This window comes from Rousettus aegyptiacus, unplaced genomic scaffold, assembly GCF_014176215.1.
Source record: "Rousettus aegyptiacus isolate mRouAeg1 unplaced genomic scaffold, mRouAeg1.p scaffold_m13_p_16, whole genome shotgun sequence".
In the NCBI taxonomy this organism is placed as follows: Eukaryota; Metazoa; Chordata; class Mammalia; order Chiroptera; family Pteropodidae; genus Rousettus; species Rousettus aegyptiacus.
Window position 1 is genome coordinate 14282095 of NW_023416291.1, and position 27627 is coordinate 14309721.

The 27627-nt window shown below is 45.7% G+C and overlaps 1 protein-coding gene across 5 annotated transcripts in view; it reads right to left on the bottom strand.

Annotated features, from left to right (window-relative positions):
* Nucleotides 1–497: 497 nt before the first annotated feature.
* The window catches only part of ZNF827 (zinc finger protein 827), a 147428-nt gene continuing 120298 nt past the window's right edge, over nucleotides 498–27627 (bottom strand). For 3 of the 5 annotated variants that reach the window (XM_016164055.2, XM_016164054.2, XM_016164056.2), the window contains 6 exons: nucleotides 14402–14539; nucleotides 11652–11823; nucleotides 10436–10602; nucleotides 8578–8769; nucleotides 8074–8251; nucleotides 498–4516 (listed from right to left, as the gene is read on the bottom strand). In XM_016164055.2, coding sequence (XP_016019541.2) covers nucleotides 3697–4516; nucleotides 8074–8251; nucleotides 8578–8769; nucleotides 10436–10602; nucleotides 11652–11823; nucleotides 14402–14539 — 1667 coding nt within the window. In that variant the 3' untranslated portion in view covers nucleotides 498–3696. Of the gene's footprint in view, nucleotides 4517–5996; nucleotides 6030–8064; nucleotides 8252–8577; nucleotides 8770–10435; nucleotides 10603–11651; nucleotides 11824–14401; nucleotides 14540–27627 lie in introns of all 5 variants that reach the window. The other 2 variants (XM_016164057.2, XM_036233535.1) reach the window with 2 other exon arrangements.

The following is a 27627-nucleotide window of genomic DNA, read 5'->3' on the forward strand; positions in this document are numbered from 1 at the left end:
TAAATGGTGAACTACTACTACTTGCATTTGGATAGACTATTATTTAGCTTGCAAAACATCATTTTCCTCCTCACTAAAATCTCATAAATGCCCAACTTCATTAAGATAAATGAATTATTCATCTGCTCTGCCCCCACCCTCCACTCTTTGGCTATGGGGTCAATACAATGATGTTTAAGCAGGAGAGGGTAAGGCTGGTGAATGCTTTTAAATGTCGCTAAGTCATCTCGGGAGGGAGCCTGCAGCTGTACCGAACGATGGAGATGCCCTCAACTGTCGTGGCTACTGATGACTTGATGAGAACGGTTGCATTGCGACCATGGCTGTTCAAAACTCGCATTTTGCAATAGTTATAACTAGTAGTGGGCATTTCCTAAACTTACTTAAAACGCCTGAAAAGTAAAAAAAATCAGAACCAAGCAAGACAAACCAAACCCTGAGACTAACAAGTGGTCAAGGATGGCAACCAAGAAAGAAAAAGAAACGAGAGTATAGCCAACCTTTTTTTTTTTTTTTAATTAGAGTATATTATACTTCCAAACTGGATACACTAGAAATTGGCAATGCAACATAAGATGCAAAGGAATATACCAGTTACTGTCAAAATGACCCTGTACAGCCTCGTAATGCAAAAAGCTTTATACAATACAAATTTTCAGTAATGTACACAAACCTTGACAGTATGATCATCTGAACATAATATGAGGGGTTAAAAAAAAAAAAAGGAAAAAAGAAAGAAAGTGCTGAGAACACTAACTGCATTACTCTATGGAAAAATAAGCTAGCTTTCATCGAAGAATGCATGGTGAAAACAGAATCGAGGTTAGTTGGCAGGTGAATGTCTCGAAGATGTTAGTGTTTGACGCGGAAAGGATATCTATGGAATACATCCTTCCCTGAGGATCGAACTGCAAACCAGATTCAAGGGTACATATTATCTCGGTGGAGTCTGGAAAATGCTGTAGAATTTTCCTCTTTATTAATAACAATAATAATAATATAAAAAGTCAAACAAACTCCAAACACACCTTTTCTCACTCAGAAAACTTTTATAATTTACCAGAAAGATCGATGACTCTTTCCAAAGTGCTAAAAAAGGTTGCCCAATTACATTAAGCATAACTAAGTCATTCAGATACAAGGTCAGTGGCAAGCAGTGAATGCATGGCATTTGAGCAGTAAACGTCTCCTTCCAACACCCCCCTCGATCTTGAAAGCTTCAGCCTAAGACCTCATATTGCACAAGTAGCTGTGACATCTGTGATCCCGTCAGGGGCCGCCCTTCAGGTTTTTAACCTGATGGTGCTTACGTGCGACTCGCCTTCTCTGCCAGCGTCCGGGGGATCGCCGTGGCCCTCTTCGCTGAACTCGTAAGTTTGAAAAGCACATTATTAGCCAAGTGACACATTCTCCATTATATGGGAATAAAGACGCGACTTTAAAAAAAACCAACCCACCCGTTAGCCCAGCGTTTCTTGGAGTGTATTTACTGTCCATAACCATCTGTAGTGTCTTTGACTGAGATATTGATATGATGAGGTCGAATGACATTTCGAACACGGCCAGAAGCAAATGTCTGCCGGGGAATGACCGAGGGCGTGGGAGCTTCTCACCCTGGCCGGTGCAGCCTCCCTGCCCACCCCCCCGCCCCAGGACTTCTTCTTAGTGTAAACAGGTTTGGCAGGGCTGGATGACTGGCGAAGGGAGGTCCGGCAGGCACACTTGCTCTCCGTCTGGGGAGGAAGGGCGGGCGTGTGCGGTGGGGGACTGTGGCGTGGGCGGACAGGACAGTCTTATGGCTTCCTGTGGAACTGTACCAATTTCAAGGGGGCCTCAGTGAAGCAAACTGACTAGAGGAAGAAAATTAGGGATGCTTTTATTTTCCCCTGGAGAAACAGGTGAAAAAAAAACAAAAAAAAATCCCAACTCTAGGATGACGCATGATGGCAAACAGCGACGCAGGAAGCAAGCATTCTTGCCGTACACCAGTTCTTCAATAGATAAATAATATATAAACTTTTATATCCCAAACTTCCCATTATTGTACAAAGCATATTTCTTCCTGCTCTTTCAGCCTGTTTCATACTGGAAATTCTGTTGTCTTAAAAATACGAGTAATTCACGTCGTCAGCCAAAGATTCTTTTCCTTTTCTTTCTTTTTTTTTTTTTAAATCGCCCATTACTTTCAAAGATTAGCAAAGGGCTACGCAACCAACCACATCTGCTTCTTGCTGCAATAAAGTGCTGCGCATAAGTTGCCATTTTAATGACCACAAAATAAGAGCTTTAAATAAGTATAAAGTTCGCCTCCTAGCAGGTTACATCTACCAGGCGTTAACGAAATGTGATACAAAATTATTACTAAGGTGGAGAACGCCGCTAGAGCCAGACAGCCTGCGAACACGACAGACACTCCTCAGGGGAACCTGCCGGACCGAGGGACCACACGGCACCTTGTTAGTGGCGGTTATACGTCAACGAGGGTGTGACCGAGTTTTCAAACACACAGTCTACTCGTTCCATATAAAAGGTAACATTTTCTTCCTTTTACTTTTTTTTGTTTCGTTTTGTTTTTGCAGATGAGAAACAAAAACTAGTGCAAGACCACAGCACTGTGCAAAACTGCCGTTTCTTTTTTTTTAGTCTGAGCATTTATTATACCCAGAATTTATCCAAACCCCTTTTAATCTCCTTGGCTGGATTTATCGACCATAAAATTTTTCACTCATACTATCTTTTTCTTTTTTTTTCCTGCAAAGAAATGGTAACCACTGAATTAATGCATCATATGTATATATGTAGGTACGTACATACACATATACATATATATATATGTATAATCTGCCCTCAGAAAAATGATGCACTGTGTGTGTACCACGGGTTCTAGTCGTATGGACACACGCACGCAACACACTTAGGCTTCGTGATGTTGGCCTCAGTGCTGCGAGATATTTCTTCCAGTGGGGGGGACCCTTGCTGCCTGGCATCTCCATCACCAGAGGACATTCCAACGCAAGGCCTCCAGCACGCGGTCAGAAATCTCAGGCAGCACTGCGATGTCCACCGTCCTTCCGTCGACGAAGCGCCAGGCCCTACCGCTCTGTCGCCACGAGAGAGAGAGAGAGGAAGGTGATGAAGGAGCTCGGGGAGAGACCGCGGTGGATGAACGACCCCAGAGGGAAACGAACGCTCATCGCTGTTAAAGAAGCCAGAACAAGGAAGGTGCAGTAGAGAGAGGTTATGGCACGCGACACACGGCTTTCTCGTCCCGGATCCACAAACGCCCACACACCCCACTCACCCGACAGAACACAAAATGCACCGGTATATAAGCTCACAAGTGCTGATTGCTATTAAGGACACTCTCTTTAGGGCTGAACAAGACAAAATTCCTTTCAGATAAAAGTACGGAGAAGGGCTGAGAGCGGGAGTGGGTGGCTGAGGAGGCATGCCTCTCAAGGTAGATGCACGCAGTAGGTCACCTCTCTGAAGAGTGGATAAAGCAGCTTTCAAGTCAATGCAATAGGTGTACACACAGAGCCAATTCTCTAGTCCTCACTAAAGGTATACAGTACACGTGGTTCGGACCCACGGGGGTCTGTGGGTTTTGCAGCAACGCACACCTGCTGGGGTTGTGTTTAAGTTTCGTGGGTTTTGTCTCTGTCGCACTGTTTTTGGTACAGAACGCGGCTGCCCTCAGACAGTCTCTGCCGTTTCTCTTAGTCCGAGATAGGCGAGGAAGGAGTGTTTGGGGGAGGGGATGCTGGGAGGCGCGGTCTGAGGTCGGGGAGGGTGGAATGTGAGATCCAAGTGGTTCTTGGGGTACAACATTGTCAAGGGAATGAGATGGGCAAAATCCGAGTTCCGGTACTTGTCAAAGCGCAAAGGGGAGCCGTTGAAGGCCAAAGCCTTGAGTGCCAGGTTGGGCTCTGAGCTGCTGCCGTGGGCAGCGGACAAGGCCACGGTCTGCAGAGCCTGGGAGGCGGACATGACTGACAGGGGGGACAAGAGGTTCCGGGAGCTCCCGACGACGAGCAGCGGGGCCCCGGGGCCGGCTGGTTCCTTGGGGACTGGACACAGGCCCTTCTTGTCCTCCTCGGGACAGTCCCCACTCTGGTGCTTCTTGACGTGGCGGCTGAAGACGAAGGGATGTGTGGTCTTGAACAGGCACTCTCCGCAGCTGAAGGTCTGGCGTGGCGCGTGCTTCAGCTTCTTGTGCAGGTTGAGATTGTCCTTGCGCTTGCAGCTGTAGCTGCACTGGTCACAGTGGAAGGGCCGCTCCCCGGTGTGGACGCGCACGTGCTCGATGAGCTTGTTGGCGGTCTTGGACAGGTAGCCGCACTGGTCGCATTTGTAGTGGTTGCCGAGGCGATGCTCCCGGGTGTGCGTCTCCAGCTCCAGCTGGTTGGCCTTCACCGTCTGGCAGATCCGGCACTTGTACTCCATCTTGTAGTGGGTCTTGAGGTGGCACTCCATGGCAGCGGGGCGGTTGGTGGAATAAATGCAGAACGGGCACCTGCCGGGGGAAGCGGTGAGAGGCGCGGTGAGCCAGGCGGGTGCTGCCGCGGCCCTGCTACTACCCTCCTCACCGGCCTTCCCTCACGCCACCCTGCAAACTCGGGGGCCTGGCCTGCCCCTGCCCAGCCCAGCCCTGCTGCCTCTCGGGGCCTAAGATGACCCTCTTCGGCTCCCTCTGCTGACAGAGCCGCCCCCACCACGGGGGAGCTGTGACGAGGAGGTGCGCTCAGCCTACTCTGGCTCTCCTGGCTGGAACCCGGAGCACCAACCCTCAGGCAGGGGAGCAGAGAAGGTGTAAGGAATTAGCTGTCGCTCCCCTCCGCCCTCCCCGCCCGGCCCCTCCTGCAGAGGCCCACCCCACGCCCAGCCCAACCGGACATAGCAGAGGTCTAAACCTCACAACCTCCCCTCTGGATGGGAGCAACACAAAGAATCGACGTTTCATGCACCACACCAAGCACACGCAGAAAGGCTAAGAGTTTTAAAGAACAGCTTACAGGGGGAGAGCTACCTCCAGCAAACAGAGAGTCGTAGGGTCAGAATCGTGCTTATGAAAGGTGGTTAGGATGAGAGGCCTGTGTGTGTCTCGGTGTGTTCGTGTGAGTGAGTATGGATACGTAGATCTGTGCTCACAGCGCCTAGCTCTCACGACACTGGTTCTCCACCAGGGCAGCGAGGGGAGGACTGGCCCGGGGCGCGGGAGAAGGACGCCCACCCGCCAGCCCGTCCACTAGTGGGGGATGAGGCGGGAGGGTGACAGCTGCTATCTGGAGCTGGAAGACATTGTTCGCACATTATTACGTCATGGAAATCGTGATAATCCAACTGGATCATAAATTCTCAGCGGGCAGGACCATATCTTACATTTCTTCTGCATTCTGTCCAGTGCTTGGTAAGTACTCAGCACATGGCGGGCACTGTGTCATTACTGGACTGGTCCCTACACATAATTTAGGCAGATTTTGGTCCCAGCTCCGTTGCCTTGCCGGGCTCTAGCTGGATATGCCCTGGGCCAAAGCCGGGGCCTCCCGTGGCTTGGTTTCTCCGTCCTATGCAGTGAGGCTGCGCTCTCCCCAAGCCCCCTGGCTGTCCAGAGGGGCTAGGAGGAGCAGTGAGGGCATGTTTACAAACTGCGCGGAGCGGCTCTTTGAGAAGCTGCCGGGCTCGAGTCAGTGGCTGATATGATAGCTGTAGCGTGTCTGCTCTCTTGACAAACAGAATGCAAATGCAGAAGTGGCTGCCTCAGCTCTCGCCGGGCACCTGCAGGAGGGCAGGGCCCAGGCGTGAATTGTCCTCTGAGGGTTTGGAGAGGTGTTCAGCAGAGCCCAACACAACCCAGTGCACCGTGCACTGCTCCTCAGCGCCAAGCTCGCCGTTAGCCTTGGAACCTCAGCTCACAGAAGAGTGCACACGAGAGAAATAAAAGCCCATTCCCAGGTCAGGTGCACACACAACCCCTACGCCAAGCTGGGCCTTACCTAGAGGAGTCTGAAACTCACCACTGTCCTGAGCTACGGCAAAAGAAAAATAATAGTATAATCTTATTTGATCTGCATTATGAACAGGATATAGAGCACAAGCAGTTCCATCACAGAAAAGCAATTTAGACATCGGCAGTCTGTTTCACTTTAAGGACATTTCTGTGACCCACAGCTCAATCTTTCTTCCGCTGCTCAGGGAAAGTGCTAAGGGTGTTTGTTTGTCGCATGTTCCCGTTTATTGATCGTAAGGACACTCTCCCAGGCAAGTTAATTCTCTGATGTGGCAAAGGGAAAACGAAACAAAACAAAAACAAAGACTCACTGTATAGCCAGAAGGCATTATCAATTTTTTCAAAGTATTCTTCTACTTGGTCATCCTAGAACATAAACTATCACACAGGGGACCGTTAGCACCGCACGGGAAGTGTCTGTACCGCGAAAGCATCAGCGTTCACTGTGCGTTCTCCCCAAGGGCTCGGGGGACGGGACTCGGCACGTCCCCAGGGAGAGGCTAACGGGCAGAGCCACGACGGGCCGGGCCACGGAGGTCATGGTTGTGACTGGGCTACTGGGAAGGGCGATGAGCGCTAGTCCAGCCACAGAGCTACATGGCTTTTTTTTTTTTTTTTTTTTTTTAAATAACAGTACACAAATATTTAGAAAGGGACAGTGGGAAAAAACCAAATCAAATTCCCAAACAAGCTCTTGCTTGGCATGTCCCATTTACTGGTCGTCTTGAATTATAACCACCCCTCCCCCATCCCTCGAGTCCTCCCTTCCCCCCCCTTCCCACCCAGGTGTCCCCAAGACTGACACAGAACGGAATTCAACTGTAGGTGCAGCTCTCCGACTCCTCTGTTTGGGGGAGTTTTTGAGGAGGGTCTCCCTGACCAGGTGGGAGCTGAGGGGGGTGTGGGGGACAACTGCCCCCAACACTTGACTCCCAGGGCCCCTCTGGGTCTCTGCAGCCCACACCCATTCAGGAGAGTCATGCCGCCCTCCGGCAAGTTGTGAGTTTCGAAGATAAAAACGTTTTAAAACAAAATTCTGCTGCCCCCCCCCCCTTGTATTAAGTGAAATGTAATTTTTCATTCTTTTAATTACATGATCATTTCAGCTAAATATGAATAATTATGCCTTGAAAATTGTGTGCCTTTCTGTGCCCAACGACATACGCTTCTTTCTTTTTCCTGGACCATGATGCCTGGGGAACAGGGACCCTGATTCTGGAATTGCTGGGAAGATTAAATTCTGGTCGTGCTAGGACATACACTTCCTGAGGGTAGAAATTAGGTTTTATTCTTTCTTTGTCTTTTAGCACCTATTATCAAGCCAGACACACTGTGTTTGATAATAACTGATTGGTCTTATTTCAGACCAGAGGGCTTCTGGCAAATATTGGTCAATGATGATGCTAACAGTCAAGGTCTTGGTGGAGGGTTGGGGGTGGGGAGAATCTGTAAATAACGGGATGGAAAAGGTCAGATTTCATGCAGGGAGATCCCCATCCTGCTTCTCGGGAAGGCATAAGGCAAGTTTGCGGGCGCACGAGAGGCGTGTGGGCTTTGCACGAGGAAGGCCGCCTCCTGCCTGTCCAAACCGGCAAGGTTCCAACATGTGGGGGTGGGTGTGGATGGAGCGGTTTTAATGCTTGTGTTAAACATATATGGCAAATCACCTGAAAAAAAAAAATCGAGACGGTGAAGGGCTGTGACGGTGTAATGATTTGCACTTGGGGACACTAACCGGAGTCCATTAGAACCAAGTCTGAACAAAACTCAGGGAGCAAGGACGAGTGTACCCTCGCGTGCGGAGATGCCCACGCCTTCTCGCCTGCTCAGAATCCCGGGCGATCTGTGCAGTGGGTTTTCCTGCTGATGTCTGCTGATGCCCCGAGGGACGGGGCTAACTCACATCCAGCTAAGGTAGCAGAGGTGCCTGCCTAACTCCCCTCAATTCAAGCTCTCCCTCTCCACGACCGACCCCAAAACCTTCAGGGGAGGGGACAAGATAGGGGTGGGGAGAGGGTGTTTAATAACAACACAGTAAAAGGTTCTGTACTTGCTTTCCTTACTTGAGCCCACCGGTGGGGACAGTGTGGCATTTCTTATGCTCCAGCAGCTGTTCGGGGGTCTTCATGAACTTGTGGCACACGTCACACTCAAACATCCGGGTGATGAGGTGTATCTGCAGATGGCGCTCAAACATGTTCTTCGTCTTGCAGACAAAGTTGCAAAAAACGCATTCGAACCCTGGAAGGACCGAAGCTGGGTGTACGGGTGCATGGGGCAGAGGGACAGGAGGGCGGGAGTGGGGCCGGGATCCCCCTCCTTCCCGTCTCCCCCCAGCTATCCCCTTCCAGGCACTGTCCCCAGCATCCGTGCGCTATAAGAAGTCAGACATACGGCTTTGGAGACCATGTCACATTCCCCACCCTCTACTGGATGCAAATCAAGCCGAAAGGAATGTTCTCGGGTCGAACATCTGTCTCCCAACATCACTCCTGATGTGGGCTTATTCCCCAGACTGGGTCATCCCCCCAGAATGGTTACGTAGGCCAGCCCTGCTCCTCCCTTACCTTTCTCTGGCTTCTCCTCACTGTTCAGTGAAGACTGGCCCCCAGGCACGACAGAGATGACCAGTAGGTTGTTCCCACCCTTGTTTTTCTGGGAGCTGTCTGAATCGTCTTTGCTGTTAGCCGAATCACTCAGAGCCGAGAGGGAGGACGAGGAAGGGCTGTTTGATTCACTAGGGGTCTTCCTGTCTTCCCCTGGAAAATAAAAAAACCCAGGTCTGTGATAACAACTGAGGACAATCTTCCTAGCTAGACAGTTTTGCAGAGAGCAAAATCTTTCCTGTGTCATCTGTGGCAATGAGGAGGTGAGTGTGTTTGCACCCGTAACTCGCGAATGGGAAGTTTCCATGGAGGGCAAGTCCGTGATTCTAAGTCCAACTTCTTCCCAGTCGTTACGGTTCCTTAAAGTGGGTGCTGATGGGGGGGGGGGGGGGGGGGCGGGGGAGGGAGTGGCTGGTGAGTGGGGAGGTTCTCAGCTCGGTTCAGGCATACTTTGGGGTAGAAAGGGATAGAAGAAAGGGAGTGTAACAGAACAGAGAGAAAAAAGAAGATCTGAAAAGTCAGTGGAAACAGAAGAGAGGCTGGCCTTCCCCTCTGCAAGCCACTCCAGAAACGCTGAATTCAATTTGTCCTCGACGTGGGTTTCCCAGCTCACCTGCTGCCCACGGCGCTAATGTGGTTATGGTCGGGAGACCGACTGTAAAAGCGGCACCTTCTCACTCAGCAGAACAGCTCTCTGCAGACCTCCAAGTCGGAGCTGCTCGACTGACTGACAAAAACACGCTTTTATTGCTGTTGGCACCACAGAGCCACGCGGCCAGGAAAGCACAGAGAGATGCTTCTCAGCGTGCACATCGTCAGCACGACTGTCAGGGACGTGTCCCCTCCCGAACCCTCCAGGTGGCGGCTATGCGATGCGAGGGGCCGGCCCAACGCCCGGGGCTGCCGTTGGCAGCGTCAGCTGGTAATCTGTGAGCCCTGCACACGCAGGCTTCTCACACAGTGACTCCAGGCCGGTGCCATTTGTAACCATCGCTTGCGAGAGGATCATTGCATGGTGAAGTCAAAACGTGAACATCGTCAGACGGAAGCAGTTAGCCAGAATGGCAAGGGCCAGAAACGAAGGGCGAGCACCGGCAAAGTCTTGGCCGTGGCCTAGACAGCGATCGGGCTGTTTCAGGAGAGTCTGGTTTTCTTCGCCCGTGAACGGACCTGCCATGCGTCGCTACGGAGGGCGTCAGGGCTGCGGCTTGGCGGCGAGTTGCAGAGCCCGCAGAAGCGGCGCGCGGCGCCCTGGCCCAGCGACGCTGACTCGATCTCTGCCAAGGGTTGCCCAGGGCCGCCCCAGACAGCACTGATCCAGAGAGAAGACTCCACGATGAGAGCTGCTCTGGTCTGAGTTCCTGGAGTCACATGCTAGTTGTCGTCCTCGGATAGAATACCTCATGTCTGTTAAGCCTCAGTTCCTCGGCTTATATATAGTACGCTAATAACAGTACTGCAGCCAGAGGGTTGTATGAGCTTAAAGGGGGGGCCCAGCATGCGAAGGCGGCAGCCTGGGGCGTCGGGAGAGCTTAACGGCTGCCGCCTATGATGACGACGATGGACAAGCAAACAGCTCGGCACCTCTCAACTGTCTCAACTTGGGAGTCCTTCGGATCAGCAAGGCACAAAGGAAATGTGGCTACAGGGAAACTTGGCTCTGCTCTCCTGGGGAAGTCCTTCCTTCTGAGGAAGGGAATGTTTGTGTCGCATGGTGATGAGGATGCTTCTGCCAGGTGGGCAAGCACTCTGGGGGGGGGGGGGTGGCGGGCAGAGGGTGAAGGAGAGAAGGGTGAGAAGGACCGACAGGAATGGTCACCTGTGTGCTTGGTGCCAATGTGAGCCTTTATCTCTGCTTCCTCCATGGTGACGAAGTCGCAGGCGGTACAGCAGATCGAAAACATCCACTGCTCCTTGTCCACATGGAGTGACATGTGGCTGACAAACTGGACATTGAGCTCGGTCTCGAATCCACACACGTGACAGCTGTATGGGAGGATGACGGCAAAGAGGGGGGAGAGAGAGGAGTAGCATTCTAAACGTAAGCTACCCATTCAAACCTACTACACCCAGAAAACGGGACTTCTACGCACACTACGCTGCCCGCCGCAAGGTTTCGCATTAGAAAACACTTCTGCTTTCTGGGATGCCTCTGAAGGGCTTGCTGTGCCAAACGGATTAAGTGCCAGCATAATGTAGCAATCCCATACATGCTATAATGATGCTAACTACTCATAGAGCTAATTAAAAATTACAGATTCCAGATGCTGCACGTCTCCTAACGGATTCCTTTGGGCAAAGAGACGCAGGGCAGCCTTGCCAGGATATCAGCGGGGCGGGTACGCTGACGAACCCGGAGCGCCCCACAGACCCGGGGAGCCTCCCCCCGGCTCTGCAAACCTCCCGTGTAGCAACGAGAACACACACAGTTTGTCGACAGCGCTCTTGCCTGTGACAATTCCCCACAGAAGCCACCCGCCCAAGGAGACATTTTGTGCCAAGGCATGTTTCAACCAGTCTGTATGGCCCTCTCTCTCGGGCGAGATTTTGTAGAGAGCCTGAAACTTGGGGTTTTATGGCAACCCAAAACACTGATTCATGGTTGAATATGGGAGGAACCAATAAATTTCCAGGTACTAGGGAATAACACAGCTCAAGGAAAATGTTATGCTTTCGAGGCCGTCTTGTCAGCGTTCTCAGATTTATTTTTCCTAGTCTTTTTCTCCTTAGGACAATTCTCAGGAAGCAGCAAGGTGCTTAGTTCCAAAGGTGGGGAGCTTGCCAGCTGCACAGACCTAAAAGCTAATAATCCCCTGAGCCCTCCTATTCCCTGGAGCGCCACCCAAGAGCCACCTCCAAGACCATTTTCCCTTCAATAATTCTGCAAGGGCCACCCAAGCCAAGAGAAGAGCAAAGCAAATATTAAAGGGAAGGTCATCGCGATGACCGAGAAGAGGCTCCTCGTCACATGTGCCCTCGCAGGTGGGCAGGGAGTGTTGGGAAGGCTGGGCCAGCGAGTTCCATCCGCAGCTCACCTGTAATAATAAGGGTGCTTCTTCCCGTCACTGCCTTCAGAGGTGACGGCGCTGACAATGTCCTCAGTGTCCGTACTCACCAGCTTCACCGAGTGGACGGTCAGATGCTGGTTCAGGTTTGCACGGCACTTAGCAGCATAGGGGCACAAGTGGCATTTGTATTTTCTTTCCTCTGGGGGAGAAGGAACAGGAAAGAATCCCAGGCACTCTCAAAACTGACATCCCAACGCCTTGCAAGAGACTACTTAACCCTATCACGGAAAGGAGGGTTCGAATCTCATTTCAGGCGGGACAAAAGGAACACCTCGGAATTGTACATATCTAAAGTCTTTACCCAGCAGGTCGCCCCTGTATTAATACTTTCAAAGATAAAAGAAAGTCTCAGGGCAATGGGCCATCTGCTTTTTCCTGGACACCTGCAAGCCCCTTTCTGCTAAGGTGAGCTAATAGCCTATTGTGGAGGTGTGTGTGTGTGTGTGTGTGTGTGTGTGTGTACACACACCCTCCCATGTCAGGCATGGGTGGTTCTGAGCTGGGGAAGGGGAGTGAAACACAGCGTTTTCCCTTGTGTGTAAGACTTGTTTGTAAGAGAAGTCACGCCATTTCCCCTACGCTCCAGGTCTGGGTCAGCCAACAAAAAAAAAACTAATGAAATTAAAGGGAAAAAAATGATTTATGTGAAATCATTTAATTGGAAATTTTCTTTTCATATCCATAAAATAAAAAATTTCAATTAATTTCTTAATGGCAACACTTTCGTAAAACTGACAGTGTTTCAAGACTGTTTCCAGCGTTGTAGTCTGAATTCATTTGGTTAATCAAGCAAATTAAAGTAAATGGAGCAGGCTTTGCTTTCATTGTACAGATAAAGGGGACAAACAGTAGCAGGAGACAAGAATAACTTCATTTTCTATCCTTGGTTCTTACTTTATAATACTGAGCTTGCCTTAAAACAAAACAAAACAAAACAAAACAAAACAAAACAAAACAAAACAAAACAAAACACCTGTCTTGTCTACTGCACAGGGAAAAAGTTTTCTGCAACAAAATGTAAGGCATTATAGGTGGTCTCCAACATCTGAGGTGCTGGTGGCCCAGGGCTGAGGGTAAAAGAGAGTCTTTGAGTCCTTTCTTTAGAATTTTTGCATTTATAGTAGTAAGCAAGGTTGTTGAGTTTTGGTATTAAAGAGGACTGCTGAACTTCCTATCTATCATTTGGAAGGGTTTAATAACACTGTAATTTCTTACTCTGAAGGTTAGAAAGAACTCATTGGGACGTTATGCTTTTATCAACAGTATCTCCTTTACCATCTTTCCAAAATTCTCTTTGGAGATTTCTCTTTACTTGTTTTATTCTAACCCTTCTTAGGTCAGTTTTGGAAATTTTGCTTAAGTTATTTATGCCATCTAAGTTTTCAGCCTTTTCCTTTTTTCTTTTTGCCATAGAGTTGCCCTTATTCTCCAGTAATCCTTTAATAGCATCTGTGTTAATGATTAGGCTTTTTTCATTCCTAATTTTGAATATTTTGCTTTCTTTTCCTTAATCGAGCTTAAAGAAATTTAACTATTGTATGGTCTTCTTCTTGCTAGATTTTATTGTTCTTTTACTGTTTCTTTAAGAAGAATGCTAAGTTCTTTTATTTTTGTTTTCTTCTCTTTTAATTAAAACACTTATGTCTATGAATTTTCCCCTGACTAGAGCTGCAAGTTTCCAGGTCTTGGTATGAAATACTCTCATTTTCATTCCTAGATGTCTAAAATTTTTATTTTGATATCTTTCCTTTTCTTTGGCCTGATTAGGTAGGATGTTTTATTGATTCTTGGTTATTTTAAATTTTATTAATGTATTCTCAGAGAATATGGCCTTTGAAACTTCTACTCTTTTGAACATGTTAAAGTTTTCGTGTTCAAAAGTATATGACTAAGTGTATGACTAAATTTTGTCTTCAGTGGTCTAATATTTAAGATTAAAAGGATCAAATGCATATATGAGCAATTTAATCTTGTCATAGTCATACTGTCTTGCCTTCTTTTTGATTACATGTGATATACAAAACCTCTTTATTTCCTTTATCAATTTGTCTTGTGTTTCCTATAAATAAGACATATCTCAACTTTCAAAAAGTCTGATCTTCGGTGTGAAAATTGAGATACTTCGTTTTATTATTTCCATCTTGCTTTATATTTACAATTGATTTACCCTATTTTTTTTTGTTTTCACTTATTTTTGCTCAATTGATTAAGCTAATGTTTATTCTTCCTTTACTCTTTAACTTGGTTGCCTTTCTTTTCCCAACACACAGCATCAACCATATTTCTCTATTACATGTAAATGAAGGCAGCAACTTTTCCTCCACCAAGGTGCTCTGTCCCCCTTACTGCTCCCATCTGCAATAAGATAAATCCAATAAGATGGAGTGGCCCGTCCCCTGTGCCTTCAAAATGAAAGAAATAAATCCTTAGAGTTGGGGAATTTTACCTGGACATGCCTAAGTGTGTATCTTTTCTCATCAATCCTTCCTGAACTCTACGAGTCCTTTCAATAGAAGAAAAACAAAACAAAGCAAAACAACAACAACAAAACCCTTTCTAGGGCCTTATTTGAACATGCCCGGGAAAATGGCTTGCAAAGGTCAGGATAAAAGCATTCCCACCACGTCCTGTTATAATTCTCTTAGGCAAACCCAGCTTCTTCATAGCAGAGAAGTGACCCAGTGTGGAGAAGGCACAGCTTTGAGGCCCTGACTCACCTGTGTGCAGCGAGAGATGTCGGGACAACGTCTGCTGTCGGCCAAATACTTTCCCACACACATCACAGGGAAAAAGCTGGTCATTGAATTTCCAGGATGGCAATCCATTTCCTGCCTCTAGAACTAGCTTTTCTGTTTCTGGACCAAAAGAACAAAGCATCATGAAGAATAAACAAGGCAACATGAACAAATTTCAGTTTAGTCAACATTTAGGATTTCAGCAGAGGCTTCCTTCTGCAGAATGTGGCTGGTAACTGCAAATAAATCCCAGTCGCCTCTGGTCTTCACGCTCATTTCCTGTCTCCAAGAAGGCTATTCTTGAAAAGTTGTGGCGGTGAATGGATTCCAATTTTAGTCAAGTCTCCAGTGTTTTCCCTCTTTCATCAGCAAAGGTCAGCCGACCCAACCCTCTCAGTAGGTTGGGAGCTTGGTTTAGCACCGTGCCCACTCTATAGTCAGTACTCTGTTGAGGGAATGAATGGTTGTGTCGCGTGCTAAATTCCAGAAATGTAGACTCTTGCCACAAGATAGTAAATCAAGAAAGCTGTCTCAGATCCCGATGCGAAGACAAATGGTTCGATCCCTTGATAGGAAACACACTTCCACTGACTTTTATGATGAAAAGGTTCAGCCTGTGTTCTGGGTTGTGCAAAATCCCTAATGAGGAACTTACGTTACAAAGACTCAGTGACGGTAACTGTGTGCCGCTTTCTGTGGTCTGGATGTTCGTGTGTCCCTCCTCCCTCACCTAGGTTGAAACCCTCCTCCCCAAGGCGGTGGTCTTAGGAGGTGGGGCTTCTGGGAGGTGCTTAGGTTGCGAGGGTGTGGCCCTCATCAATGGGATTAGTGCCCTTATAAAAGAACCCCCACAGAGCTTCCTCTCTCCTTCCACCAAGTGAAGGTCCAATGATGAGTCTGCCATCCAGAGAGGGCCCTCGCGTGCCCATGCTGGCATCCCGATCTTGGACTTCCAGTCTCCAGAACTGTGACAAACACATTTCTGTTGTTTATAAGCCACCCAGTCTGTGGCATTTAATTACTGCAGTATGAAAGGACTAAGGCACTGTTCCACACAAAACCGCTGAATGCAACAGGGCACATCTTGAATTTCCCCAAAGGTCTCATATTTGGGAAAACAGGGAGTGACCCAAGTTACCTGTACATGATTCTCAGCCACGAATGAAATACGTGGAGCTCAATACATTCTCTGTCATCTTAAAACATGTTTGTTATATTTTCTCATCATCATCCATAGGATTACCTTTAATTTTCTCATCCATATTTTATCTTACTGAACTTTAATGGATTATGCAAACATTCCTCCTATAATAATACAGGAAGGTAGGTGACAGAGAGGGTACCAAAAAGAGGGAGGAGGATGCTTCCACGAGGACACTTGCCTGGGCTGCTGAAAGGCCTTTAGGCCTTACTATGAAGAACGAGACAGGTAATCGACTGAGTTAATATCATCCTTTACCTCGGTAAATTACTGCGAATCTTCTCGAAGCGCAGTACTGCTTTACAGAACCAGATACCACGTGGCGGCAATTACATGGTGGAAAGACTTCTCCTAAGATCTGTGCAGATGAAGATGCTCAGCCCACCAGTCAGAGACAGCATCGGAACAGAGACCTTTATTTCACACGATTTAGTTAAAACTGCTTCCCAAACATAGGCCTGTACTTGGACGCGTCAATTGGATTGATTTTCATTTGAATGCAGATTTGCCAGAGAGTGGAATCTAAGGAAACGAATCCGAATCTGTGTTTGGGAACGGTGGCGAAATCGCAGCAATGTTTGCTGGGAGGCACCTGCCAGCAATGCCAATAACGATAAAGCGCGTTTATTGATTTATCTGTGTTTGTCAAAAACATTGCTTTTTAGGCCTCAGGGGTAGAGCTAGTCTTCTTATTAAGGGAGGAATGTGTGACTAAAAGTTTCTAAAAGGGCAGGGGCAGAATTGTGGAGGAAAGGAAGGCGAAAAGGGGGGTACAGGCCATTGACCTGCTCAGGACAAGAACCACTCTCAGGTGACTGTCCTTGAGTCCAAGCAGTCGGCATTTCAGCCATGCAGTGACGAGAGGGTATTTTAGAAGTCCCTTTTTTAAGTGTGTAATCAAAATAGTGCTTCAAAGGAGGAGGATAGTAATCATTACAAGAAGAGGTCAAGAGGGTACAGGGTCTTCCGATACATTTACAACAAGAATGAATTAATTGGGTCACATACCAAACAAGTAGATGCAATTAAAAATAAAGAAGTCTCTTAATACGTCTTTCAAGTATTAGCCATGTGCTTGAGAAGCTAAAGCATCTAAAAAGTCCAATCCCCTCCACTGGCCTTAAAAAAAAAAAAACCATCAAAAGCTCTGAAGACTATGTTTCAGCAAACAGAGGCAACACCCTCCGCGGTGACAGGGCAGGCCAGAGCCACCACGATGGTGTCCATTACTGGGCAGCCACATCCTGGTGCCCGGACCCCAGGCTTTCTCCAGGGACTGGCTCCTTGCTGTCTGCATTTACCACGGACACCTGCTTTCATTTTGCAGGCTACCCCACCACAGGCCGGCTGGAGCTCTGTCCCGGAAGGCAAACTTGAAATCACAGCTGGGCGAGGCCGCAGGGTGCAAGCGCAGCGGGAAGGGTATTATTACTTGAACGAAACAAGTACTGAAAAGTCCCGTTCCTCTTCTTGCGGATCTGAAATGCAGCTCAGCAGATGCCACATTCTTCCGCATTTCTGTGAATGGTACCACCCAAATGCCACGTGGGAAACCTCAGAATCTTTTTTTGATTCCTCCCCACCTCTCTCGTTCAACACAGCTGATCAGCCACCCAAAGGTGTCCGTCTGGTTCTAGAGTGAGATCTGAACAGGACGCGTACCCCACAAGGACAAGCTTTCAGGTGTCTATGGTCCGCCTCTCTGAAGTGGGTCTGGCCCACGTTATCACCGAGAGCTCCCAGCTGTGACTGCAGGTCCTCTCGGAGGCATTCCAGAATAGGGAGGCACGTTTTTGTCCACAGTTCTTAAGGATCAAAAGTTATCAAAAATACTTTAAAATATTTAAAATGTGAACCTACTGATGAAGAAATACTGATAAAAGCTGATACTTGGGCTTATGCTAATCTCTATGCATTAGCAACGTGGTGGTCACCCGACAGCAAGGTCGCCACTGCAGAGATGCAGGGCATGTCCTGTGGGGTGCGCACTGTAAAGCTGGATTCGTAGACACAGGTGCCATGTTCTATCCCCATCGTGGTGAACCAGATTAATCGGCCTGGCTACTGCCGTGGTCACACGCTACAGGTTTAACATAAGGGCATCATATTGTGATTTTCTGTGTGTGGATGACAATGTAGAAGTGAAAATTAAAATAGTTTTAGGTAAAGTTCTTTGATTTTCGACCACCTTTGGGAACCAAGAAGAAGAAAAAAAGGAACCCACTGCCTTAACTGAGTCATCGTTTCTCACCAGGATTTTTGCAAAAGCCTCCCAAACAGCCTCTCTGCTACCAGCCTCTCTCCATTCCAATAGTCCCTCGCAGTTTCCAGAATGATCTCTCTGAGACACAAATCTGATCATGTCTTGCTTGTCTTGTATTCCAATAGCTCCCCAAGGCCAAAGTCCTTCACATGGCTTCTGAGGCCCTTCACAATCTGGCTGCGACCACCCCCGACCCCCAGCTCCCGCTCCATCTCCCACCACCCAAGGCCCAGCGGGGTGAGCTACTCACCCCTTTTGGGATCGAACTAGTCTCTTTTAAGCCATCAACCTTTTCGAATCAACTATGCCTCCACCAGAGGCCACTCCCCATCCCAGGACTTCTTCGGCACAGCAAAGTCAGGTTCGTTTTCCAGCCCTATCTCAGATTTCATCACTTTGGTAAAGCCTTCCCCATTCCCAGGGCAGAATGAGTCATTTCCCCTTCTGTGTCCCAGAGCACTTTTATGAACACTTCTGTTGCACCATTTACCTATTATATTACTTGTTTACATATCACGTATATATATTTTAATATAAAGCTCCCAGCAACGTCCAACATGCAGCAGTGTTCGATAAATCCATTCCTGGCCTCCCTTCCCAATTAGCATGAGAGTCACTGGGGGAAGGGGTTCTGCATTATTTATTTGTGCATCCTCAGCATTAGCATGGTACCTGATACAGAGCAGGTGCACAGTATATAGGTGTTGAATGAATAAATGAATGAAAGGATCCAAGTGAGGCAGGGAATAAACATTACTCTTATTTTATAGTAGGAAAGACTGAGGCCTGGAAATAGCATTAGTTAAGGTTTATAGCCAATTAAGAGTGAAAAATCAAGCTATTTGCCTTTTGAATAGGTGTTTTAACCCAATACAAGAACTGTGATTTAATGATTAGTGGAAATGTTTATAGTCATGAGTTTTACCCCCAAAGGTTCTATATCCATACTTCTTCTTAATAGTAAGCCACAGGATTATTCTCAGCACAAATTGTCTGGCAGATACTTTATCAGCTAACCCAACAATCATTCTCTACTCCCCCTCTTTCTCGCTCATTCCCCCATAGTGGCAAGATTTCCTTCTTTTTTATGGCTCAATAATATTCCTGTGTGTGTATGCATGCACGTATAACAATTTCTTTACCAATTCATCTGCCAATGGACACTAAGGTTGCTTCCTTATCTTGGCCATTGTAAACAATGCTGTAATAAGCGTGGGAGTGCATATGTCTTTTCGAGTTAGTGTTTTTGTTTTCTTTGGATAAATACCCAGATGTGTCATTGCTGGGTCATATGGCAGTTCTATTTTTAATTTTTTAAGGAAGCTCCATACTGTTTTCTATAGCGGCTGCACCAATTTCTGCACCAGCCTATGGTGCACAAGGGTTCCCATTTCTCGACATCCTTACCAGCACTGTTTCTTGTCTTTTTGATAATAGCCATTCTAACAGATGCAAGGTGATATCTCATTGAGGTTTTGATTCGCATTTCTCTAATGATCCGTGATGTTAAGCACCTTTTCATATGCTTGCTGGCTATTTTATGTCTTCTTTGGAAAAATATCTATTCAGGTCTTCTGCCCATTTTTAAATCAATTGTTTGATTTTTTTTGCTATTGAGTTGTATGAGCTCTTTATACATTTTGGAAATTAGCTCTTTTCCAGATAAATGATTTGCAAATATTTTCTCTCATTAGATAGACTGGCTTTTCATTTTGTTGATGGTTTCCTTTGCTGTGCATTCTTCGTTTTTCTTTTTTTATAGCACAATACTTTTCTAAAGCCAATATATTCTTTTATTCAGAGTCTCAGAGGACTTTTTTCTCCTACAAGCATTTTATTTCTCTTCATACTCTTATACTCTGACTCCTGGGATATTATAAGTTGCATCTACAAATTCCTGGCTACTTGGTACTATCTGAACTTCTATTTTTCCACCTATGGTCTTTGCCCTGAATATTGTTTGGGGATTTTCCTCTTCCTTAAATGGGGTTTTTGTTTTGTTTTAAACAAAGTAAATGGGTGCACAGGAGCAAGCACTTTTATCCCTAGGGTACAGTTGGAGAAACAGGAACAGAATGTCAGGAGAGTCACCTATTTAAGCAGCCCCAATACAAGGCTCTTAGCTATTCTTGTTTATAGTGAACCGAGGCCCCTCATTCATAATGATGAGGCTTAATGACCAAGAGACACTATTCCAAGCTCTGCCTCTTATGACCTAGTGATCCAAGGGGACAAGTCTCATCTCATGCACAGGTCCAGGGATGATGAAATCCGTCATGCACTTCTTTAAACATTTCAATTAAAAAAAAAAAAAACCCATCTGGTAGCATTTGGGAGGCACCTTGACAGACTTGACACGACATTGATCAAGTCGAAGCTCAGATATCTTGGGATCCAACTCCTACATTTCCATAAGGATGAAACCAAGGAATAAAAGTCCAGGACCTCTCCCACCCCGGAGCACCCCACAACTTGCACAGGGTTGAGTAACAGAATCAGGGTCTCCACAGTGACTAAGTCACCATCTTGCCCCAAAGAACCTGAAGGTTGCCTCAGGTAACTTGGCTAGTGACTCTGGGGGAACAGGCACCAGATCCACGGGCTCACCGAAGCTCTTCCAAGCCATACAGAATCGATGACGAAGGTAACAACGAACAAAGAAGGGCGTTTTCTTCTCCTCCTATCCTTTGGCCCTGCGTTTACTATTCTGGGTTATAAGTGGACATGTGCAGAGTTAGCGATGATTCGCAGACACCAGGATCTCTGTCCCTCTTTCTTCTTGAAGGTGGCAGCTTAGAATATTTCCAGCCACAGAACTGTAATACGGAAAAACGTAGAACACAGAAAGAACAAGAGGAAGATCCAATGGGAGACTCCTACAAGCCAATCCCCTCTGAGGTAAACTAGTTATTCCTGAAGAATATTCCCTTGGGCCTTTCATTGACATCTGAGGAGCTTTTTTCGTTAAAAAACAAACAACAACAACAACAACAAAACTCAAAACCAAACCAAACAAGACAAAAGGGGCAAAGGAAAAAACTCGAGTTCGTTTCTTTTCAATTTTAACATCATTTGGCCCCCTGAGTGGTGTATCATTTGGCTGTGTTGCCGCATTTTGCTTTGTGAGAAGATCCTGTATTTCCTGCCAAAACAATCCTCTCAAAGAACCATCTCTCAACCTGACTTTGGCAAGAGAAATGCAGAGAGAGAAGGCTTTATTTGGTTAAAGCCGTAAGCAAAAGATGGGCCAAAATATGACCTCAGCGCATAAATAACTGTCCAGATTGACTCAATCCACATCGGGCGGTTCATTGAGGAAGAGGCTTTGGGGCCGCTTGGGTTTTCCATTATGACAGATGGTATTTTGATCATTTCTTTCTTTCATTATTAAGCCTAGAGAGTTTTAAGGCATATCACAACTGAAATTCTGAAGTCCTTCGTATTTAGAGTCAGTGCCCTGGGTTGGTTAAAACCTCTCAGGCTTTTTTGGGCAGAGCAAGTGCCTTTCTGGTTAGACCCTGTCCCCGACTGGCTCTGTGCTTCAGTTTCATGGGCTCTGCAGGGCCTCTGCTCAAGACAAGCCGCCATCTTCTGAGTGCTGCTTGTGAATTGAGGAGTCGGCTCTGGTTAGGGCCTCTTTGGGGGTTACAATCTTTTTTCTAGTGCTTGCAGTTCTTCTACATGCTTAAAATTATTATTATTTTTTCTTTTTAAGAGTCACTTCAACTTTGGATAACTTGGCGAGTCCTAACAGATCTGTTAGGTAGCTTATGACTACACCTCTGCAGGTCTTAGTGTAACCAAATCCCCTTTAAGGAGCATTTCAAATACCTCAAAGTGTGGGATTTTTCTGCCAGTCAAGATGTCAGTTCAATGAACAGCCGAGATAGCAGAAATTCAGCAACAGCTTTTGTCAATATGTGCCCAACCTGAAACACTGAGTGGACATTCTTAGGCACAGAAGAGTTCACAGCCTTGATCTTCTTTGGGCTCAGGTCAAACCGTAACGTTTAACAAGTGTAGCAAAGCTCACACACGGGTCCTGGGAAGATGAAACCTATCAAGTAACTCTCCAAAAATTTCCATGAAATAAACCCATCTGGTAGAATTTGGGAGGAGGGAGCTCTATCAAACTATACCTGACAGAGAGAATCAAGTAAAGAACTCAGATTCCTTGGTATCCAACTCCTCGTTGCCATGGGGATGAAACTGAGGCATCGAAGTCCGGGAGCTGTCTCATCCCCGGGCGCCCCACAGCCTACACAGGGCGGAGTAACAGAATCAGAGTTCCCATCCTGTAAGTCTCCATCCTGCCCCAACCTCAGTTCAGGGAGAAACCTTAAAGATCAGCTCGTTCAATGTTCTCTTCTTACATATAAAGAAACTGAGGCCCCCAAAACTTAAATAACTGCCCCACCATTTCATTCAAGCTCCTCTCAGCCATAAGAAATCAACGCCAGAGTCTCCAACCAAGAAAGACCTGTGGAAGTGGTTCCTAGTAAACATCCTGGGATCAACCCAGAAAAGTTGTGTGACATTTTTTGCTTAGTGCTGGGCAATAGTGAGCAGCCTCAATGAATCCTTACGGATCGATGTGTAATGTGTTAAACTGGTAAAAAACCATAAAAGTTTTCTGCATCTTGTTTTTTACACAGGTCATTTAAAATCAATAGAAGAAAATCTTGATTCCTCTAGAAAATGGCTAAGGACTTGGTACCCCGAACTCCAGTGAGGCTGATCACATGCAAATTGAGAATGTCAGGAATCTCATCCAAGCATCCAAACATATAGATAGCATCATTGCCAGAAACTAGGCAAATTGATATTGGCTACCTCTATATACCTGAACCTTAAAAAGAATCCATTGGGATTTTGAATGTTGCTTGTACATTTTCCCTTTACGTGTGTTTCCAAGATCAGTGGATCCTTGATAAATGCTTACTGAATAAATAAGACAGGCACATCACCCATATGATTGCTAAACTAAATGGCAACCTAATTTTACATTGCAACATGAAAGTAAACTGACAATATCGATTCAGGAGTCACATCTAAAGGGCTTGGTTATTATCTTACCTGTTACATAGGCCAGTGACCACCTCGTTTCTTACTGATGATGGCAGGACTTAAAGTCTTAGCAAATGCCCTCATGTTGAAGAGATTTATAAGTCTTTGCCAGAAAACCATCAGGCTGAGGAGCTGTGTCCTTCTTGTGGCTTTGTGGCAGACACTACTGATGGCTCATGCAATATCCAACGGAGCTACAATCGTTTTTTTGAGGGTGGCAATGTGCCCAGTTGAGAAAATGCAAGTGTTTTCCCAAACTTGCGCTGCTCTTAGGTGCTAGCCATGAAAGACAGTGCTGGCCAGTGAGGTAGAGTGGGAGTCCCTGGGGACTCTCCAACACCTGCCCACTCCTTGAAATAGAAACAGTCTTGAACAAAGGCCTTTAACCCCGGGCTCGTCTTCCTCAGATACCCGGAGGTAGAGCAGCCCTGTTCCGGCTGTGAAGATGAAAGCCGTGGGATAAGGCAGGTAGAGCAGAACATTCGAGGGAGGCTGGGCCCTCACGCTGCTGCGCCAGCCCCGTGTGGCCTACTCGTGAACCCCTTCCTTATTTTGTGAAAACAATAGGTTCCCGGTTGTTTAAGTCACCGCGGTTATTAAACTGAATTCCAACAGAGGAAGTTAAGCGCACAACTAGTTTCTTCCCGTTTTGGCAGTTTATCACCAATATGCAAAACCATAGCTTATGTTTGAGGATTTACCGCTGTGCCAGGCGCCCTGCTACGTGTTCGACACGTATTTTATTTAACCTTAAACAGCATTATGTGTTAGATACTAAAGCATTCCTATTTTACAAAAAAAAAAAAAAAAAGTGGGGGGGGGGTATCGATCAGGCTCAGGAAGGTTGAAAAGTCAAGTCAAGGTTGCCTAGCTGGTAAGTGACAGCCCATCCCAAACTCACGTTAATCTGACTCCAAAGCCTTCTTAACTGTTCAGTACATTATATTATTATACTGCAAGGTCAGAAAAGAAAATCTAAGGCTTCTGATTTATTTCACCAGAGAAAATCTGTTTGCTACAATCTTGATTTGTTCTATTTTAAAATTTCCTGTGTTCACAGACCATAAAGAAGAAGCATCTGTGACCACATAAATTTAAAGAGGGCTCTATTGGGGCAACTAAACACTTGCCCCAGGGCCTAAGCGCAGAGAGAATGGTGCAACTCGGAGCCTCCACCTCACTTCTCTTGCCTGATTCCTCTCAGTTTCTTTCTAGATATTTCCTGCTGGCTGGTTGCTGCCTATCAAAAATGTGAGCACTAATTATGTAAGTTTTAATTACAAAACTCTTTTCGGGTCAGCTCACTTGCCCCAGAATAAGACCCTAGAGTAACTGTTCTTTCAACTTTTTTCAGTGAAGAAAGAGAACAGGAACAGCATGACTACTATGTGATGGCAAATCTTTAAATTCAAGAGTTTCTTCTACAAATAATTATTCTAAAGTATGGGCACATATGAGAACATCTTGAGGGAAATCACTACCTTTATTTGGGCAGAATTACCTTGTTTTCTCTTTTTTTGTTGAACTAGGTGCTCTGTATATATTAACAGAATAAATGGGGAATGAATCAACTAAAAGAAAATAGAAATCTCCAGTGTTAAAGAATTTAACCTTTCTCAAATACTCTAAAATATAAAAATTTAGACTTTCTAAAATACTAAAATTTTAATGCCGGTTTATTCCTATAATTATATGATGTGCTGCGTATCACACCTATAGAGTATTTTAGAAATATTTAATGTATTTCTTTTAAAATTCAAGCCACAGTCGTTTCCAAATATTATTCAAGTAAGCCCCTGGGGCTCCTGCAGTTCTTCTCATGAAGACTGGAATCTGCTCGTATTCTCAATTATTCTAGTCCTCTTTTCTTAGGGACAAGCCTTGATCATATCATCCATTCCTTTAAAGATTTCTAAATTTCCTTAAAGCCCTTATCAGCTCCCAGACACTGCAATATTCTTGCGTGTCTACATCCAGTTTCAAATTTTCAGTCTTCTTCTCTCTCTGCCCCTAATCTGTTGAATTCTGCATTAACAGAAAATTTAACTCTTCTATTTTACCTTTCTCTTGACCTTGGGTTTTAGCACATTATAAAATTTATGTTAGTTGATGGCAGATTTAACATTTGAGGCAATACCGATCACGAATATTTTTCTCCTTGACCCAGAAATACAATCTATTTGATTAAGTAGAGTTATATGTTTTTATGTGATGGAGACTTCTGTTTGTTAGTTTATTTAGTTGTTTTCCCCAGGTAAGGGATCACAGATACAAGATTGGAAAATAGCTTGTTATTAGAGGAGGGAAGGGATCGTTAGTGTTTTCCTATGCAAGGATGTCAGAATGATTGGCAGCATTGGTAATTTCTTACCAATAATAAGTAACACAGTTGGCAAACATATTTTTAAATAAATAAAGTAGGCTACCTCCATAATAATATCACTGTCAATAATTTAAATATCCATGTACTTTTCTTAATGGGAGAGAAAGCTGTGAATTTAGATGTAGCTGAAAGAGGAATTATATATGACTAGCTAAGATTTACTTGGCACTTCTTTTGTTCCAGGAACTGTGTGATGACTAAGTCCTTTATTTATATTCTTTCATTTAATCCTCACAACAACATGCTAAGGTCGATCTCATTATTTATCCTTATTTTATAAATGAGAGAAATCAAAGTTCAAAGTGGTTAGGGAATCAGCCTGTTCTCACATAGCAGGTAAGAGGAAGAGCCAAGATCGGAACCCAGGATACCCAGGCTGGAAGAGCACACACTCCATGGCTTCCCTGACACTGCCCGTCACTCTAGGTGTGTCGTCCCTGGGGATGTCACCCCTCTTCGGGAAGGACCTTTAATCTCTGTGTCGAAGTAGGAAAAGGCCAAGAGCTGCTGGTTTTGCGATTTTTATAAGCTTACGCCCTTCATTTGGACCCGGCCATGTGTTTTTCTCTTTTCTGGGTGGCCAGCGCCACTGCATTTTATGGCGTCGGATAAAAATACAACCTTATCAGCTGCCTTGAACACAAACGTCCTTGTCGAATAACAGAATGGAGTTAGCAGTGTGGCAGGTTTAAAGTAAATGTAATCCTACTCCAAACACATATCTTGTTAAGAAGTGGTCTGAAGACCTGAACTTGTATATACCAATTAGGGCATTACTATTATCAATATAACTAAAAAAAAAAAAAAAACCACTTCTACGTAACCATCTATGGATTGAAAGAGAAGTGCATTTTCAGCTCATGACCAGAAATGGAAACATCCAACAGCCTAAAATACAGTAAGCAGCAGCTAGTACTCAGCGACGCAGCTCCAAAGTCGTCGAGCAAAAGAAGGAGAAAAAGAAAGAAAAGAGCCAACTTCCTTCCATGTCAACTTTCAAATTGCAAAAAAAAAAAAATTCGAATCAATTAAATTAAAAAATATCAATGCAATATTTTGGTTCCAAATTAAACTCGAGATCAATCAAATAATAAACTGTAAATATGGAGGTGCGATTTAATCCACAGTGGAAACGCAAGCTATTCCAGTTATGTAGTCTGTATTACTGTAGGTTGAATGTGTGTATTTTTCTTGTACATTCTGATCTGGTTATCTTTGAAAATATCTCTTCCTATCTCTCCTTACACAGATCTTAAATACAACAGACAATCAATAAATATTTGTTGATTCGATTAAAATTTCACTAATTGTAGGCCAAGGAGAGAAAACATGTACTGATGTGCGATATATGTAAATTAATGCAAAGCACATGCAAATAAACAAGGCTGAGAGGGCTTTGCCTGTCCCTCTCCCACTTGCTCTCCCAAAAGAGAGAGTCGCTACCTCTAGCTTTGGTGGCGGAGATGTAGCATTCTTTGGAGACTTCGCCTAGCAGAATCTTTACCTCACCTCCTGCGAACTAGGGAGGTGGCACATTATTGCTTCTAATTCATAGGAAACCTGAGATGTGGGTCAGCCAAGTGCCTAAAGTCACAGTAAAAAACCCAGACTGGGAGTGAACCGGTCTTAGCTCAGCACCCCCTTCACTTCATCTGCCCGTCTCCCCACATGCTGAAGTTCGGGCTTTTAACCACACCGCATACCAGAGGCTTCGCATAACTAATCTGTCTTCTAGCCATACTCAGCATTATAGAACACGTATCACAGAACATGTACTCTAGTGGAGAACAGATGTCACCATGAGAATCTCATTTTCTGCTATTTCCCAAATCTGGCATGTGGAAATTTGTAGCCTTAATGTTCCATGAACAAAGATTCTTACATTTAATATTAATATGGGAACTCACAAATGCTCCTCGAGTTGGAATGCTGCCACATTCTGATTTCACAGCGTATGACTGGCTGCTTTTCCAGCATATGAATTTGCCTCAAGGTCCTGCTGGTATCTTCTGAGCTGAAAACGTGGTCACATTCAAATCTTACGGGAGACACTGTCAGGTGAAACTCCAAGATACATCTACATTTCTCATTTAAAAAGCATACACATACCCAATAAAGACTGACTGACTGGTAAGACCAATGGAAAAGCTCTTTACCTATCAAGACCCAATTCTCGGAGCTATTTACTAGTAACTTCCACAGCAGGAGAGAGCACTGAACAACACCAGATACCAAATACCGCTCTGGCAGGTAGCTGTGGGCAAAAAGTGAGCTTCCAGAAGGCAGGGTGTTCG